The sequence below is a fragment of the Plodia interpunctella genome, chromosome 27, assembly GCF_027563975.2.
Source record: "Plodia interpunctella isolate USDA-ARS_2022_Savannah chromosome 27, ilPloInte3.2, whole genome shotgun sequence".
Taxonomy (NCBI): domain Eukaryota; kingdom Metazoa; phylum Arthropoda; class Insecta; order Lepidoptera; family Pyralidae; genus Plodia; species Plodia interpunctella.
In genome coordinates this window covers 3707915-3727252 of record NC_071320.1, presented here as the reverse complement: position 1 = coordinate 3727252, position 19338 = coordinate 3707915, and the positions used below count along the sequence as shown (strand labels likewise).

Genomic DNA, 19338 nt, shown 5'->3' with positions numbered 1-19338 from the left:
CGCAGCGGAAAACTTTCTCAATCTCCACTACTTTTGCAAGCGCGAGCTTCAAGATGAAAGAGAGGGAGATAAGAGAGAAAGAGATAGACTCACTCTTCGCAGTACTCGCAGCGGAAAGCCTTCTCAATCTCCACCACTCGTATGATGGCGCGAGCTTCAAGATGAAAGAGAGGGAAATAAGAGAGAAAAGGATAGACTCACTCTTCGCAGTACTCGCAGCAGAAAACTTTTTCAATCTCCACTACTTTTGCGAGCGCGAGCTTCAAGATGAAAGAGAGGGAGATAAGAGAGAAAGAGATAGACTCACTCTTCGCAGTACTCGCAGCGGAAAGCCTTCTCAATCTCAACCACTCGTATGATGGCGCGAGCTTCGTCCGCCAGTTTCGATAGTAGGGGCTCAGCTTTCGCGTTGTCAACTTGACGTTTTATTGGTTTCGAGAGTTTGGGTGATTCTGTAACACCTTTCAAATGTTGAATTTCATAATCATCATATCGAGTGTGTTTTTGCAAACACTGGTGTTAGATTTTATTCAAGTCGCCTAAACGCATCTGACATTACTTTTACCTGCCACTAGATGGCGGTAAGTAGTACCGCCATCTAGTGGCAGTATTGTTTTATACTATGAATGAAGTGATTAAAACTTCATGGTACAATAATAAAGTGATAGTTTAGTTATAGTGAAGTGGTAGTGAAGAGATAGCTAAGTGACAATGAAGTGATATTGAAGCCATGATGCGTGTATCTCTATATTTACTTCCCATCACCCTAAACTGAAGTTAAACGCACACGAACTAATTTTTTTAATAGCTTTATGTGTCCAACTGCTGGGCATAGACCTCCCCTTTTATCATCCAAATGTATCTATCTGAATAAATATAAATATACTTACAGGAACAAATCACACAGATTGAGCTAGCCCAAAGTAAGTTCGAGACTTGTGTTATGGGATACTAACTCAACGATGCTATATTTTATATAATATATACATATACATATATAAACATCCAAGACCCTTCCAAGATCTTTTTCAGATTGACTAATCTGAAAAAGATCATTTTCCATGTTGACCAGACCGGGGATCGAACCCGGGACCTCCAGTTTAGCAGTCCGGCATGATGACCATTAGGCCACGGAGGTCGTCAAATTCTTGGCGCCATTTGTTGCCAACCACGCTGAAACTTGTCGAGATCGCCCCGCCATCTTGTTTTTGGAATGGAACCCAACTTGTGATGTGACCCAAATTATTACTTCAAAAAAAACTAACCTGCCACTTGAACCGTAGGTCGCACGAGCCCACTGGTGGGTGACAGCTGGGTTTCCTCACCTTCCTCCTCCTTCAATTCACTGGCAAATTCTTCAATGCATTCAGTAGATTTGGACGCATGTTCCTGTCGATCAATATAATAAAGGGGAACGCTCAAAAATCATGTCGTAATCTCGATTGAAAGTAGTATTCGATTTTAATCGGACTGCGAAAACTGAAGAAAGATTATGTCAGAATTTTCGTGATAGGGTTTCATTTTTAAAACATCAACCTTCTAAAGCGAGATATGACGCGTTGGGAGCTAGACCAAGGGCAAGTTAAATTAATACACACAAGTATCACGTTTCTCATATATTGTGATAATCCTGGCGTCAGTTTTTAGCTGTAATCTCATCAACTGTCATACTGTGGGCGTTTCCGCCTTAAAACAGGACCATTTCATATTCTCATATCATTTCACCATTTCATATACGTGGCGACTATGGCATATACAATAGCATTTAACTATACATATATTAACAAAACTTAGCATGAATCTTTTTTATTATGTATACATAATTGTTGCTGACGTTTCAACGACCTTGCAATCGCCGTGGCCGCTGTGAGGTTCGTGCTAAGTCTCTTTTATATATGTGTGTGAATATGTATGAAAGAAAAAAAACAATATTGTTATATTTAACAACAGCATTGGGCACGGCGCCGAGTGCATCGGGAGACACTGGTGTCACCTGGGCATCGTCCACATTCTTGAAGGCCTGGCAGCACACTGCGCAGACCAGCACGAGCTCCGGCGCGAGCGCCTCCTCGTGCGCGCGCAGGTGCATGCGCAGGCGCGAGCGCCGCGTCAGCTGCTTCAGGCAGATGTGGCACTGGAACGGCTTGATCTGGAAGGAGGGTGGGAGTGGGGGGGGAGAGGAAGGGGCTGGATAGAAGGATGTTGCGTGTCTGGTTTCGGGATTAAGCCGTATACAATATCCATACTAATATTATGAATGCAAAAGTCTGTCTGTTCACTTTTACGGCTAAACCGCTGGACCGATTTTGATGATTTGGTTATGTATGTAGAAGAACCCCGGTTCCAACATAGGGAGCACAGATATATACCAACCTTGGCCCGCGTTTTCCCCCACATGAATTTATCAGCGAAAACGGAACCAATATTATTTTCATGCAAACTTTCACCCCCATTATAGTCATTACGGGTTGATTTTTGAAACAAAACAAAAAAAAAAACAATTTCATCAAAATCGGTCCAGTTGTTTAACCGTGAAAGCGGAACAGACAGACTTTGGGGTTTATTCTTCTTCATAATCGTATTCCTCACGACTGTGGGTCGTGGTCATTACATGGAATGAAACACACGTAACAACTTATTAATGGAGTGGTTTGCCATTGACTTCTCCATTTCACAAACAAATTAATAATCAACACGTGTGCAGGTTTCCTCACGATGTTTTTCCCTCACCGGAAGCAAGTGGTGGTCGATGAAAACTACTATACATGAGTCAGATATACAAACTCATGTGGCACGAGTAGGATTCGAACCTGGGCCTGAACCTTTCGATCCTCAGGCGGCGGTCTTAACCATTGCACCACCACCGCTTCTATATTATGTATTTCAGCTCAATACGCATTTACAGTAGTATGTATTTGGGCTCAATCGGTTGAAGATTAAGTTGCAAATTTCCACCCGGACAAACATACAGAGCAAATTAAACAAAAGCTTTATAAAAAGCACTATATAATAAAGGGATTGAAATCAGGACGGGACAAGTAAAAGGGGGCAATTTGATCTGCGGATACAAATATAGAAACATATTAAACGTAAAATAAAATATCTACTCATTGAAACTTTTTTTTTTAATTTATTAGTCACTTGTGAAAGTGGCTGGGCAGAGATCTCTACTTCCATAAATCCCAGTCCGAAGCATGCTAGGGTGAATTTCACGAGCGTTTTGAACGCCGCCGTGGGCTGTCATTAGTGTTTATTAAATTGTAACATACACAGTAATCAAATTAATTGTCCTATTTTATAAATAGGTAAAGTACTGGTACAATGTTAATTTTATATACGTTTAATTAAAAAAATGATTCTATATTTGAAAAAAAAAATATGCGACAACAATGAAACGCTACACGCCGCGTTCAAACAGTCGTGAAATTAACCCGTTAGTTCCCAGAGCCTTTCGACCGCTGCGGCCGCGCTGTCATTACAATTTATGAAAATATTAACAAAGCCGTAAAATTTCCACGGGAACAGTTATTTTTCCGGGATGAAAAGTAACGTATGTCCTTCTCCATACTATAAAACTACATCTATGCAAAATTTCAAGAAGATTGTTTGAGTAGATACGGAGTGAACAAGTAACAAACAAACAAATTTACTTTCGCATTCATAAGTTAGGATTGATATTGGAAATTATTCCTTCCTCAATAAAATTGATTATTTATTTACAATAGTCTAACTATAATGTTCTAAAACATCATTTATATATAAACTAGATGCGCGCCGGCGCTTTGCTCCTGTTGGTCATTTCAAAATAAAAAGTACCCTGTATGTTATTCTAGGTTGTATTCTACCCGTGTACCAAATTTCGCAACAATCGGTCCATTAGATTTTGCGTGATAGAGTAACAAACATATATCCACACAAACTTTCGCATTTATAATATTAGAAGGATTTATACCTGCAAATGTGTGACGCCGTGTTCGTCTAGCGTCTGTTTGTCCAAGAATCTCTTCCCGCAAGTGACGCACACATAGCGCCGCGTGTCTGTGTGACTGCGGCTGTGTTTTGTCAACGTTGCCCTGTGACAATTTTTTTATTTGTTGCCTGTTTGATGCGTCTTACAATAGGGCAAAGTCAGAGAATTGTAAAAAAACATGTATGATCTAGATAAAATAGACAATGTGGCTGGATCATGGATGTGGATACGAAGATTTATATTATTACAAATAATGAGAAGAAAAAATTCTGGAAATGAGCGTGAATTGAACCCGCGCCCCTGTCTATCCGGGACAGTGCTCTTGAGCACTGAATTCGAACCCGGGACCTTTCGACCCAGAGGCGGGCGTCTTAACCATTACACCACCAACGCCACCACTGTTTTTCCCCTTACCTCAGATAAAAAGTCTTCCCGCAATCAGCAACTGGACACTGCCATCTTTTCTGCTTGTCATGTTTGAAATGAACGTGATCGAACAGTTCGCTTTCAGTCGAAAACGTAGCGCCCTCGCATTCTGCGCAGGAGTAGCGGCCGTCTGAAGTCAGCAGGCTAGTTGTCTCGTGGAATTGCCTGAGATGAAGAGAGACGGATATATGTTAGTGTGTTTCTCGTTAGCATCTCGTTGTTGAAGATGGAGCTCCTTCGCATTCAGAACAAGAGTAGTGCCAATCTGAAGTTATCAAGGTAGTAGACTAGTTGTCTCGTGGAATTGCCTGAGATGAAGAGAGACGGATATATGTTAGTGTGTTTCTCGTTAGCATCTTGTTGTGGAAGATGGAGCTCCTTCGCATTCAGAACAAGAGTAGTGCCAATCTGAAGTTATCAAGATAGTAGACTAGTTGTCTCGTGGAATTGCCTGACATGAAGAGAGACGGATATATGTTAGTGTGTTTCTCGTTAGTTTCTCGCGATGAAAGTAAAGAAAAATGCATATTTGTCTGTATTTAAATCTGTACTTATGAGAGAAAATTGTTGTATTTGTATACTATTAGGACTATCCTGTAAAGATATTTAAGCTGGTTTTTTAAATAGATAGTGAGATTCCTGAGGAAGATTTATGTGTATAATTTGTTATGATTTTACCCGAGCGAAGCCGCGACGGGCCGACAGTATTTTATAAAATATAATATCGTTTATTTAGTACTTTAGTTAATTTAGTTAGTTAGTACTTTTCACCCCGAAATGCCCACGCGGGGCGCAGGTCAGTATATTATACATTTATTTATATTTAACTATAAAACTCACTTACATATGAAATTTGAGGCGCACTTTGGACGTAAACGATTCATTGCAGTTGTGACACGTGACGATCTGCGGGTCCGAAGTGGGGGCCTTGTCCTTGCGCTTGCGATGCCTCTGTTGGTAAAAATTTACAAAAAATACATTATTACAAATAATGAGAAGAAAAAATTCTAGAAATGAGCGTGAATTGAACCCGCACCCCTGTCTATACGGGACAGTGCTCTTGAGCACTGAGCTATCGAGACAATGTCAGTTCGGCTGAATTGATTTCAACCCTTTACGTCTTACGCCGACGTTCAATTCCCGGGCGCGGTTTCAATTCCCGCTCGATTTTAGTATGTTTTCATCTCATTATTACTTTCAAAATAAAAAGTTAAAAAGCATATGTGACATGTATAATAAATCCATTTAAATACATTATTAAAAGTTTACGAAAAAAAATTCTCATTATACATATTCTTTTTTGTGCTAATTATTTCGCGAAGACTGGTGCTTGGAACAGGCTGAAACAGCCTGTCATACAAGACACCAGGCCTCACGCCCTAGATAAGTTTTGTTTGTTTGGTTTGTTGTTGATTTTGTACTTAGCTTACATTAAAGGTTAAATTAAAAATAATATAAAATAATTATAATCTCCAATAACCAATTTCTTAATATGGGTATTTAACGCGCACGTACCTTTTATATTTCGGGACTTTTCGGGTCGTGTTACAATACGTACGTGCGCGTTAATTACCCGTATCAAGCAACCTCCAATAATCATTATTCAAAGTCTATTTACTAAAAGAATAGATGACAAATAAGCATTTAATTTGATGACTATTCGAAAGCCCTTGTATTTATAGAAACACATGTGAAGCAATAACTGCGATAATGACAATATTTGCAACGATATGTCCAAAATAAAAACACACATTTTTGGTCTCGTCCAATATTTAATGATACACTAAAGTGGTATCACGATATAGTAATATCTTAGCGAAGAAAAAATATGTTTGTTCGACAGCTAAGTACCTTCATTATTGCCTTTCTGCTAATGACTTCTTACTGAAAGTTTCAAAATTTGAGTATGTAATAAGTTATGAGCGGACACACGAAATAAGCGCGAAGCCGCGTTCAAAAGCTAGTACATAGCAAAGTATATACCTCAACAAGCAAGTCGTTGCTTGATTTCTTGTCACATATTCTCGGTCTACCTGGTGGTCTCTGCAAAAAAAATTAGTAAGTACGGACTAAGTGGAATCCCCATTGCTCTTAGTCGCGCTCCGTCATTTTGACGTCCGTCGACGACAGACAACGCGGAAGTCGTATGTAGTTTCGACGTACGTCAACGCATGTCAGTGTGAAAACCTATAGAAACCGGTCTCTGTCTATAAGCATACAAATTTAAGCCATAATGTAACACAGCATACTTTACTATGATTTTTAAGCATAACAATTTGAACCATAACTAACCTAACGCAACCTAAAAGTTAATTATGCCACATATACCCGTATGCCAAAAATCAATTATGCCTTAGACCTATTATCAATGATGACCAAATATTGTATGCCAAAATCGTTATGCCAAAGAACAATAGGACAAAATAGTTTATGCGATAAAAAGTGGCCCCATAGAAAACAACGTAGCTACAACGCAACGGAGCGCGACTGAGCAATGAGGCATGGCACTGTATAATAATAATAATAATAAATTTCTATTCAGACTTTTGTTCATTTTCGTTTGTAGTACATTAGCCTTAACATATTGTTAGGAACATATTTTATTGTATGTTCTATCGACAAAATAAATCTCATAATATTAACAATGCGAAAATTTGTGAGGATGTGCGAATGTATGTACCTATGTTTGTTTGTTATTCTTTCATGCAAAATCTACTTGACCGATTGTTATGAAATTTTGTACACGGCTAGGAAATTTGGAACAACACATAGGGTACTTTGTATCCCGAAATGCCCAAGGGAGCGACGCCCCGGGGCGTCAGTGCGATATAAGCCTAGCAGAAGTGGCAAAACTAAGAAGTGCTTGTGTCGTCACGGATGATATGCGTGACAATGGTCTGACAAGGGATGCCGACGACCGTGCGAAGTAAAGGCGAAAACGTAGGAAAAAGGGCCCTCAACGGCTGAGGAAATAACCGGAAAACCGGAAACGATCTGATGAGAGAGACTATCAACAAATCATCATTCACAGTTTTTTTTATTTTTGCACAAACAGTTATTACAAGACTTAACTTCGCCCGCGTAAATAGACATGATTTTCATACAAACTTTTACCTTTATTATAGTCATTTGGGGCTTAATTATAAAGAAAAGCAGCCTATGTTGTAACGGGCTTCTTTAACAACATGCACACCAAATTTCAACAAAATCGGTACAGCCGTTTAGCCGAGAAATCGGAACAGACAGACATTTGCATTTAAAATATTAGAATGAGTGATGAGTTTCAAGGGAACTCTGTGGGACAAGCAAAATACACTGACAATTAACATGCAAGATTTCATTACAGACAAACAAACATAGGGACAGTTGAGACTAAATAGAGAGCTTGTAATAAAGTACCTTGACATCATCATCAATCGCAACTACGTCGTTTGATTTAGGCTTGCGTCCGCGCTTCCGACACTTGTGGCTTGCAAACACTTCGGCCGATGTGAAGATTTGACTATAACAGATTGTCACTATTAACGATCCGTGCCGGCGTAGCTTGGTTAGAAGCATAATAAATTATAATAATATCATTGTAAGTGCTCATTTTTTCTCACTAAATACTTTAAAAGGATACATATATTGTTATAACATTGTATTTAACTAAATAAATAAAGAGAACAGTTGTATTTTTATTTGTCATATATATATATGACACAATACTACTAATCTTGTAATCACATTAAGATATTTAAAAAGAAGTATAAAAAGCATTGTTAATATAAACAATAATGATCAATGCACGCGTGTGTACAGTCAACAGCACATCAACCTACCCAAATTGATTGCAAACTCGCCGCTATCACCGCGCCATAGGGGTTCATGCGGGGTAACTTGATGTGCTGATGACTGTACACACGTTCAACATACAAGTCGACAACTGTGACGGAAAGCAATCAATATATATATATATATACATATATATATATATATATATATATATATATATATATATATATATATATATATATATATATATATGACTGACAGACAACGCACAGCCGAAACTACTGGGCGTAGAAAGTGGAAATTTGCTGTGTAGGTTTCTAGGACAATGTAGGGGAGCACTAAGAAGGGATTTCCTGAAATTCCCACGGGAAACGGATTTTTACTCACATACGAATTTGTCGGCAAAAGCTAGTCGATTATAACACTAGCGTAAAATGTAATGTTTAAAATACCTGCAATTGATACACTTGTGGGTTTTCTTGAGGGTTGCGCCCTTTTCTTCCTCACCCTGAAATAAAGGTAAACATCGGAATACTAGCTGTGACAGCGACTTCTCACGTAAAAATTGAGTGTGTTAACACTAGTGACACATTTTTATTCAAGTCGCCTAAAGGCATCTGATATGACTTTTACGACTACTTACCGCCATCTAGTGGCAGGTAGTCGCATACACACACTGTCAACCAGTGTGCAGGTTTCCTCACGATGTTTTCCGTCACCGGAAGCAAGTGGTGGTCTAAGAAAACTACTATATACTTATATATGAGTCAGATTGGTATACAAACTCATATGGCATGAGTAGGATACGAACCTGAGACCTTTCGAACCATAGGCGGATTTATTAATAAATAATATTAGGACAAATCACACAGATTGAGCTAGCCCCAAAGTAAGTTCGGGACTTGCTAAGTAACTAACTCTAAGACTAACTCAACGATACTATATTTTATAACAAATACATATATAGATAAACATCTAAGAAAAATAGCATTTTCCATGACCTCTCGGTTCAGAGGCAAGCACTTTACCACTCCACCCGCGCCATCGAGGTCGTCGGCCGCCGCCGATTAATAAAGTGCCTATTAGTTACAAAGTTACGGGGCAAGCGTGATGACATAAAGGATTGGACCGGACTTAGATACAACCAACTGAAAATAGCGGTCCAAAGCCGCGTACGCTGACCTCCAAACTTCAATTCGAAGATGGCACCCCATGATGATGAGGGCAAGCGTGAGATGGTGGCAGTTGCGGGGAATAACGATATATTATCACGTGTTTCATATTTTGTGACAACCCTGACTACTTTGTCGACGCTGGCGGCTGTTTCGTCTTTTTGCGAACACTTGTATGAATTTCATTACACTGTGTACTGTGTGTGTAAACTGTGTAGAGTGTAGACTAGTGTAAACATAGAATAGTACTAGCTATTTACCCGCGAGTTCGTCAGCGTGGAATATTTCTACATTTTTGTGAGATAGCAAATTAAGTCGTCTTTGGTCGTATTTTCAACATGATCTTCATACAAACTTTCACCCCCATTATAGTCTTTTGGTGGTTAATTTAAAAAAGGGCCTTTTTTGATCGGGGCTCTTTAACTACGTGCATAGCAAATTTCATCAAAATCGGTCCAGTGATTTAGCTGTTTTTCATCAGATTTTCGCATTTATAATATTAGTCAGTATGGATAATAATACCTGTTTTTGGAAAATATTCTCCAATTGTTCTTCTCCGGTATGCACGATCCATATCTCGTCGTCGCTGCTCACTATGTTCTCCTGTTTCACTTCCACTTCTATAGTCGTCTCTCCCTACAATTTTTTTTTATAGATAACATTTTTTTACACATCTTCATTAATCAAAACAACTGAACGTATTATTTTTAACTAGTACATTAATAAAATAATTTTGACATAGTACATTTTGATGAGGAACTGACCTTCTCAATATTCTCTTGTTTTATTTCTTCTTTCGGCTCCTTCAAATGTGGAGAAACTAGAAAATGAAAATGTATCTTTCTTTTCAATTTATTATTTATTTACACTATATCAAAATGTATCAAAATTACTACAGTATCAGAATGAATATGTCCAATTATCAGAATGACCACTGCACCAAATTGTTCCATTTCACCAAAACGCCAATTGTATCAATAAGGGCAATAACTGACGAGGGATAGAAATTAAAAAAATATTATCATTACGTAATATTGTTTATTTTCATTTATTTTTAATGTTTGTGTCTGCCGAATAAATGATTTCTCTTTCAATATTTCTCTCTATCTCTGTCTCTCTTTTTCTCTTTCTTTATTTCTTTCTATATTATAAAACAAAGTCCTCTACCGCATCTGTCCGTCTGTCTGTTCGCGATTAGCTCAAAAACGACGGCACGGATTATCATGCGGTTTTCACCAAAAGATAGTGTCATTCCTTAGGAAGGTTTAGGTGTGTAATTTATTATGTTTTTACCCAAGCGTAGCCGGAACGGGCAGCTAGTATATAAAAGTCTTTAAACGGCGAATAATAGAAGAAGAACAAAGAAAAGAAGATTTTTTTTTAATATATAAAGAGAAATCACACAGATTGAGCTAACCCCAAAGTAAGTTCGAGACTTGTGTTATGGGATATTAACTCAACGATACTATATTTTATAACAAATACATATATAGATAAACATCCAAGACCCGGGCCAATCAGAAAAAGATCATTTTCCATCATGACCCGACCGGGGTTCGTACCCGGGACCTCACGGTTCAGAGGCAAGAACTTTACCACTGCGCCACCGAGGTCGTCAAAATAATTTAAGAATAATAGTGTAAAGATTAATGTAAACAAACCCTTTCCTTCTTCGTCAGATTTCTTGTTGGAGCTTCGCGTGCGCTTTGCAACGGGGGATCCGGGTTCGTTATCCGGGTACGTTTTTACATCTTCCTCTGGAACACACGCCAAAAACCCTATTATCAAGTAATAAATTGACTAAACGTGTGAAAAATTCCATTCAAATTGGTAGATGCAACATCTTCTTAATAGTCGTATTCCTCATGGCTGAGGGTCGTGGTCATTACGTGGAATGAAACACACACAACAACTTTCTTGGCATTATTAATGGAGTGGTTTGCCATTGCCTTCTCCATTTCACACACAAGTTAATAATCAACCAGTGTGCAGGTTTCCTCGCGATGTTTTTCCTTCACCGGAAGCAAGTGGTGGTCGATGAAAACTCCTGCTATAAATGAGTCAGATTGGTATACAAACTCATGTGGCACGAGTAGGATTCGAACCTGGGACCTTTCGATCCACAGACGAGCGTTTTAACCATTACACCTCCACCGCAGATGCAAATACTGTACCACAATATAGTATAAAATAAAAGTCGCTTCCCGCTGTCTGTCGCTACGTTATGTATGCTTAGATCTTGAAAACTACGCAACGGATTTTGATGCGGGTTTTTGTAATAGATAGTGTGGTTCCTGAGGAAAGTTTATGTGTACAATTTATTATGTTTTTACACGAGCGAAGCCTGGAACGGAAGTAAATAATAAAAAACAGGGACCAACATAGTTTGTAATTTCTTTCGGCATTTCTTCTCAGCAGTGGTCGTTCCGAAAATGTGTTAGTTTTGAGTAATTACTATACTACTAATATTATAAAAGCGAAAGTTTGTGAGGATGAAGATGTTACTCTTTCACGCAAAATGTACTGGAGCGATTGTTATGAAATTTGGTACACGGGTAGAATATAACCTGGAATATCACATAGGGTACTTTTTATCCCGAAATTCCTACGGGAGCAAAGCCCCGGGGCGCAGATAGTATAATATAAAAATTTGACGTGAAACAGTGCCTGTGAGGGTCTAAATTATTTAATTTATGAATAAACTAACTTTTGCTCGGGGCTTCGCTCGAAACCTAACCTTAACCTTAAACCTTCGCTCGGTACCCTATGTCCTTCTCCACACTTCAAACTGCATGTATGGAAAATTTCAAGAGGATTGTTTGAGTAGATAGAGCGTGAAGAGGTAACAAACTTACTTAAAATTCGTTTTGAATTTGATTTTACACAATTTTGTATGGTACTGTTACGGGGTCCGTTGAAAGTCTCATTTTAAAAAACGAAAATTAACTGTTTATTTTAAGAATAAATTACAAAGAAATGGAAGTTATAATATGAAATGGATTATACAAAGAATGTCGAGAGCGGACTGCCTCAATAATATAAATAAATAAATAAATATATTAGGACAAATCACGCAGACTGAGCCAGCCCCAAAGTAAGTTCGAGACTTGTGTTATGGGATACTAACTCAACGATACTATATTTTATGACAAATACATATATAGATAAACATCCAAGATTCCAATCAGAAAAAGATCATTTTTCATCATGACCCGACCGGGGATCGAACCCGGGACCTCTCGGTTCAGTGACAAGAACCTTACCACTGCGCCACCGAGGTCGTCAATATAATGTTAAAGCAAATGTGTAGTAGTAACTGGGTCGCTGATGCAATGACGCTGCTAGGGTTAAATGCTATCGTAACAGTACCTTTGTCTACTTCAATAGTCATATTAGATTCTTTATTCTCCGTTATCTTCTCCTTCTTCTCATGCGCAGCTTTCACGTGTGCCTTCAACCACTTCACATTTGCGTAACCTATGAAAAAAAATCATTTATGTAATAATATAATCTATACTATTATTATAGAGGTAAGCGTATGTGAGTTTGTATGTTTAAGGCGGGTAATCTCCGAAAATATAAAACTGATTTTAAAAATTCACCATTAGAAAGGTACATCATCCAATATTGCTATAGGCTATATTTTTATCTCAAAATTCCCAATGAAGCGAAGCCCCGGGCAACATCTAGTAATTAAATAAATCTTATTTTAGTCTGAACCGAGAAAAACAATTTCTCATTCGTTTGAAAGTAACGTAGATATAGAAAACTATAAAGTATATTATATCTTAAGATCCTCTGAAATTTTAGATTTTAGATTTATCCATACAGTACTAATGTTATAAAGAGAAATTATTTGAATTTATGTATACCTATATTTTTTTTTGTAATGAATAAACTCAAAAAAATACTGGACCGATTTTAATGGAATTTGGCACGGAGACAGGCTAAACCTTCAGAATGTAACATGAGGCTAATTTTTTATTACGATATTATCCGATCGAAGCCGGAGCAGGCCACTAGTCTTACCATAATTACAGAGCGGACACGGAAACACCACGCCGTCCTCAATTTCATGCTTATGGATCTCACAGTGATCCATCACTTCTAGCAAAGCAGGGAATACAGTGTCGCAAAATCTTGAAAAAAATTAAATATCTCATTAATTAAATCATTGCTCGATCTGGTTCTGAATAAGACCTTACACTTGATCGGAGGGTCCCAGGTTCGAATCCTACTCGTACCACGCGTGTTTGTATACCAATCTGACTCAAGTATAGTAGTTTTCATGGACCACCACTTGCTTCCGGTGAAGGAAAACATCGTGAGGAAACCTGCTGGTTGATAGTTTAGTTCACTAGTGTGTATGCGAGTACCTGTCGCTAGATGGCGGTAGGTGATCGTAAAAGTCATATAACAAATAAAACACAGGGTAATTTTCATCCTGAAATGCCGCGGGAGCGAGGCCCCGGGACGCAACTAAAACAAAGTCCTCTGCCGCATCCTTCTGTCTGTTCGCGATAAACTCGAAAAGTACTACACGGATTTTCATGCGGTTTTCACCAATAGATATAGTGATTCCCGAGGAAGGTTTACGTGTATAATCTATTATATTATAGTTATTGATAAATTAATGACATGAAAAAAAAAACTGGAACCAACCGACATTTCAACTCGGTCGCATGGTCACATTGGTATTTTCCCAGAAACTCCTTCACCTCCTCATCGGCGTCGTCGAGATTGTCTATGACGTCGTCTATTTCCGGCGGCTCCACGACTTCCGGCTCGCTGGAGCTCGGATCGTCTTTGATCAGTATGACGTCATCGCAGTCCACGTCATTGTCCACGGGTTTCGTTATGATCTCACCGTCGGAGCCTGAAATATCGTTCCATCCTTATCCTTCCTATTCATATTATAGTTATTGAATTAGTTTAATTGGATATAGTTTACTATATTCAAATCCAGGCCAAAATCTATCTCTGTGCCGAATTTAATTCAGATCCGTTCAGTAGTATTATGTGATGCGCGTACAGACATACAGATAGACATCATCAATTAATTTAAGAACTTTGTTCTTGTCGGTGGAGCATTTTCCATCTAATTCTGTCCTCAGCTATGGATTTCACCTCCCTATAGGGAGGTGAAATCGATCTCAGCCTTCTCTTTTATTTTATCTAGGAATGCCCTTCTTGGCTTTCCTTTACTGACAGATAGACAAATAAATAAATAAATAAATATATTAGGACAAATCACACAGATTGAGCTAGCCCCAAAGTAAGTTCGAGACTTGTGTTATGGGATACTAACTCAACGATACTATATTTTATAACAAATACATATATAGATAAACATCCAAGACCCGGGCCAATCAGAAAAAGATCATTTTCCATCATAACCCGACCGGGGATCGAACCCGGGACCTCTCGGTTCAGTGGCAAGAACTTTACCACTGCGCCACCAAGGTCGTCGAAAAATTCTAAAAAAAATTGTTTTGGCTTCTATTGACTCGAAATAGTCCTCACTTATTTTTTTCGTAATTATCTCCGACTAGATGTTGCCCGGGGCTTCGCTCTCGTGGGAATTTTGATATAAAATATAGCCTATAGCAATCTTGGATAATGTACCTTTCTAATGGTGAAAGAATTTCTTTAAATCGGTTCGGTAGTTTCGTAGATTACCCGCCTCAAACATACAAACTCACAAACGCTTACCTCTTTATAATAATACAGTAATCCAATAATAGTATAGATGTACAGACATAGTCCAGTTGCAATTTTATTATAAGTATAAATGCGAAACTATCACGGAAAATCTACTGGACGGGTTGTTATGAAGCAGACACCAGGAAAACTATTAGACGAGAGACTTTTATAATCAATCTACTTTTAAGAGAGACTTTTATAAACAACCAGTCTATAACCTCCCGTTGATGTCGTACGAGACGACTAAGGGAACATAGCCTTGGCAGCTGATAGTAACAACAGCATTTCCAAAGAGAGTTGACGTCAGGCAAGCGGTTACTGACGTCATCTTTCGAAAGTTTTTTACTTATACTCCGTCAGACATTACAGTTTAGAATGCAACAGGGAGAGAGAGAGAGAGAGACTATGGATATACCTATTTCAACATTCACCAATTCCTCTTTATCAACCTTCTTTAGTTCCAATCCTGCATCTTCGACCGGTTCTTTGTCAAACTCCTTTTTGAAGGAGAAATCTGTGACTTTTTGAAAGATGTACTGTTGGTTATTCCTTATCACTAAATATTCGTCTGCGTTCAAGCATTGGTTAGGCCCTTTCATTCTACACGGCCTAAAATTTTCGCCCAAACAACTCTCGCAAATAATCTTCAACTGTCTCGACATTTTCTTCTGCGGAGACGACCTATGAATCTTTTGGTCTTCATTATCAAACAAATACAACTTATCCAGATTATTTTCAACATATTTCCCACATATAAAGCAATTCTTGCTCTCACTATCAACGATCAATACGCCGTCATCGTAATTTGACTTCGTTATCCAAGACTTGTGAAGCCTCGATGGATCAGATTTGCGTACATGCCTCCTTTTCTCCAAAACCGGGTTCTTGTACGGTAAAGACGCTACCGGGGAGTCTTTGAACATATTGAGTATCTCTTCACGTGTGAATGCTGTGAAATCATCGGTCCTATTGAAATTCTCATTGTAATTCTTAAAATTATCGTTGATCAGACTTCTTGGACTCTTATTTCTATTAACAACAGGGTTCAAAGTCGCATAAGTTTTTGGTGCGTTAGTGTTAGTTTCCAGATATTTTGTGAACTGTGCTTCAAAACCAGATGTGTTGTTGCAGACCAATTTAAATGGTAGACTGTTGATAAAGCTTAATTTTGGACTGGAATTTTTGCTAGACCACCGCGAGACGGGACTTTCCACAATATTATAATTCTTGATGTTGACGTCTTCTGTGATATCTACTTCGATGTCATCGGGTGGGACGTCAGCGTATTTTACGAACGGTATTTTCTCAGCAGTGAGATCCACGGGTGGGTCCTCATTGTCGAAATGGATTTGGGACGCTCTAATTTGGGTCCCGTCGTCTAAAACGTAAACTAAATCGTCATTTTCGCCGGTCTGTTCGAGAATTTGGTCGTAATTCTCGTTTAGGGCGGTTTCGTATGTCTGCTCGGAGTTTATGAGAAATTGGTATATGTTGTCGTCTAGCGAGACCGGTTGGTTGCGCGTTATAGAATTTATATCAACATCGAAGCCTAGTACAGATCTGAAATGCATAATAATACAAGGTTATCATATCGCGTGTGTGACTAACGCTGGTGTCAGTGTTATTACTAACGCTGGTGTCAGATTTTATACAAGTCGCCTAAAGGCATCTGACACGACTTTTACGACTACTTACCGCCATTTAGTGGCAGGTAGTCGCATACACACTAGGGAACTAAACTGTCAGCCAGTGTGCAGGTTTCCTCACGATGTTTTCCTTCACCGGCAGCTAGTGGTCTACGAAAACTACTATACAGGGTTACTGACATCTTACGCATAACCTTCCAAAGGCGCATAAGTTACATAGAGACTAACATCTTTTGTTCTACGACTTTTGTCTAAACGTAATAAATACAAAAAGTTTCCTTTTTTTAGTTTTAATGTAGTTTCTATAAAACGTTATCTCTATGTTCGATTCCGCTACATAACGGTACTGTAGGTACTGTCTCGTATTGCTTGGCTATTACATAGAGTTAAGATGTGTAGAATCGCAAATTAGATTGTATTTTTTATATGAAAAAAAAAACTACGAATCACGAAAAGTCGTAGAATAAAAGTTGCTTGTTTTGATGTACCTAACACAGTCTTTAGGAGGTTTTGCCTTTGATACCAGTAACCCTGTATATGAGTCAGATTGGTATACAAACTCATATGGCACGAGAAGGATACGAATCTGAGCCCTTTCGATCCACAGGCGGGCGTCTTTCTTCTAATCATTACACCACTAAGGTTATACAAGGCACAAGGTATGAACACGTGGTTCCTTATGTTATGCACTAGAGTGGAATCACTGCATGTCCTCACGTGGATATTGTATGAGGCGAGTAGATAATGCCTATGTATACTACACCTTGGAAGTTGATAGGCAACAATAACATTGCCAAAACCGACGTAAGGCAATGGCCGGTTGATATATCAAAGCTGAATCTTCAAAAGATTTTTATTTGAAACTTTTTTAACGTGTTGTTGTATTCAACATGTGACAATAAGATCATGTCCGGATAGTAAACCGTTCCCTCGTCGGGAGCCCACCTTGTGTGCACCATCAGGTGATGCTCGCAATAACACTGCATTATTATGAAAATTTTCAACTCTGTATGACAAAGTAGGTGAAATTTTACTTATTACAACAAGATTTAGTTACAGACAGAGAGGGCAAGTGAAATTAAAAACAAAACTTTGTGGCGCGTGGTTCCGCCCTGGAATAGGACAACTGCAAATCCTATCGTGGATCGTACGAGGCGACTAAGGGATACATGCCTTAACAGCTAATAGACAACAATAGCATCCCCAAAGAGGGTTGACCTCAGGCAGGCAGCCAGTTGTAAAAGCATAGTCAAATCTTAAAAATTTCATTGTTGATTTTGTATGCGAACCCTGGGCTTCGGAGCACAGCTCCGAATGTAACAAGTGAGAAAGAAAGGGCAGGGGAAACTGAATAAAATCTTGCATTAAAAAAGTATAAAAGTTTGTAACTTACTTGGCCTTATCCAGAAAGGTCTGGAAGTCATCTTCAGGCTCTATCCTGAGCGATATCTCCTCCCCTGCAGCATTTTCCATGCACAATATCAACGGAATAGGCTGCAGATCTTCCATTGTCTGCATTCCATTCTCAGCCATTTGATTAGCCACTGGAAAAAGATTTAATTTACACTGGACTAAATTTTTTTTTAACCACTAACATTGGTGTCCGATTTTATTCAAACCACCTCTGTGGTTGTAATAGACATCTGATGTGATTATTACAACCACACAGGTAAATGTGGCAAGTAGTCACACACACACAGAACACACACTAAATACATACTTACTGTTTAAGTTCACTAATAAACTTAAACTGTCACACTAGTGAACTTAAACTGTAAATGAATGCCGCCTAGACAAGGGTACACCTGATCACATATTTCTTGAATGCTTAAAATCTATACAACTTGCTTTCCTCTTATGTCCCAAGACCTGTAAATATGCAATTTCTATTAACATTAGTTTTCTCCCCATTTATAATTATATTGGCAAAATTTATACAAAATAATAATATCTTCTTATAATTTTTGCTTACTCTCTATACCGTATCTATATCTATTATATCTATTACTATATCTGTATGTATGTATAATATATTTATATACTCTTATATTTTAGGTTACACACTGAACCATGTTTCAATATGGATATTATAACATATTATATCCCGTGTCAATCTCAACCTTGACTTAGGCAAAATCATCGTTTTGGCGTACGATGGAGCCATGAAACTGAAAATAATAAAAAAACTGTAACCAATGTGCATGTTTCTTCACGATTTTATTTTAATTTATTTTACACTGTGAAGCATACCTGAATTTAATCCTTCCATATTATAACACAAAGTCCTCTGCCGTGTCTGTCTGTTCGCGATAAACTCAAAAACTACTACACAGATTTTCATGTGGTTTTCACCTATAGTATGATTCCTTAGGAAGGTTAAGGGGTATAATTGATTATGTTTTTACCTGAGCAATGCCGGGACAGCCTGCTAGTTGGCTAAGCTTACAATAATTACTATACTAGCGCTTAAGAGTGCTATTGCAATTGTAATTTTTATTAAATGTATTGAAATAATTTCTTGAATATTGAATATTGAGATATTATTATGTTATATTGTACTTCATTAGGCTTTCATCTATGAAACTTTACAATATTTTTTTATAACATCCTCTAGGACATTATAAATGAGGTTTCTATAAAACGTTAT

The 19338-nt window shown here is 38.2% G+C and overlaps 1 protein-coding gene across 5 annotated transcripts in view; it reads right to left on the bottom strand.

Moving 5' to 3' along the window:
• Nucleotides 1–19338, bottom strand: part of LOC128681531 (zinc finger protein Xfin-like) — a 32086-nt gene that overhangs the window by 12120 nt on the left and 628 nt on the right. Inside the window, exons 1-18 of one of the 5 annotated variants that reach the window (XM_053765507.1) lie at nucleotides 19097–19274; nucleotides 18085–18235; nucleotides 15461–16605; nucleotides 14005–14218; nucleotides 13372–13481; nucleotides 12712–12819; nucleotides 11004–11120; nucleotides 10107–10162; nucleotides 9865–9978; nucleotides 8623–8678; nucleotides 7796–7898; nucleotides 6380–6439; nucleotides 5241–5347; nucleotides 4385–4561; nucleotides 3953–4073; nucleotides 1994–2149; nucleotides 1266–1389; nucleotides 308–461 (exon numbers count right to left, since the gene is read on the bottom strand). In XM_053765507.1, coding sequence (XP_053621482.1) covers nucleotides 308–461; nucleotides 1266–1389; nucleotides 1994–2149; nucleotides 3953–4073; nucleotides 4385–4561; nucleotides 5241–5347; nucleotides 6380–6439; nucleotides 7796–7898; nucleotides 8623–8678; nucleotides 9865–9978; nucleotides 10107–10162; nucleotides 11004–11120; nucleotides 12712–12819; nucleotides 13372–13481; nucleotides 14005–14218; nucleotides 15461–16605; nucleotides 18085–18224 — 3062 coding nt within the window. In that variant the 5' untranslated portion in view covers nucleotides 18225–18235; nucleotides 19097–19274. Of the gene's footprint in view, nucleotides 1–307; nucleotides 462–1265; nucleotides 1390–1993; nucleotides 2150–3952; nucleotides 4074–4384; nucleotides 4562–5240; nucleotides 5348–6379; nucleotides 6440–7795; nucleotides 7899–8622; nucleotides 8679–9864; nucleotides 9979–10106; nucleotides 10163–11003; nucleotides 11121–12711; nucleotides 12820–13371; nucleotides 13482–14004; nucleotides 14219–15460; nucleotides 16606–18084; nucleotides 18236–19096; nucleotides 19275–19338 lie in introns of those variants that run through there. The other 4 variants (XM_053765506.1, XM_053765508.1, XM_053765509.1 and 1 more) reach the window with 4 other exon arrangements.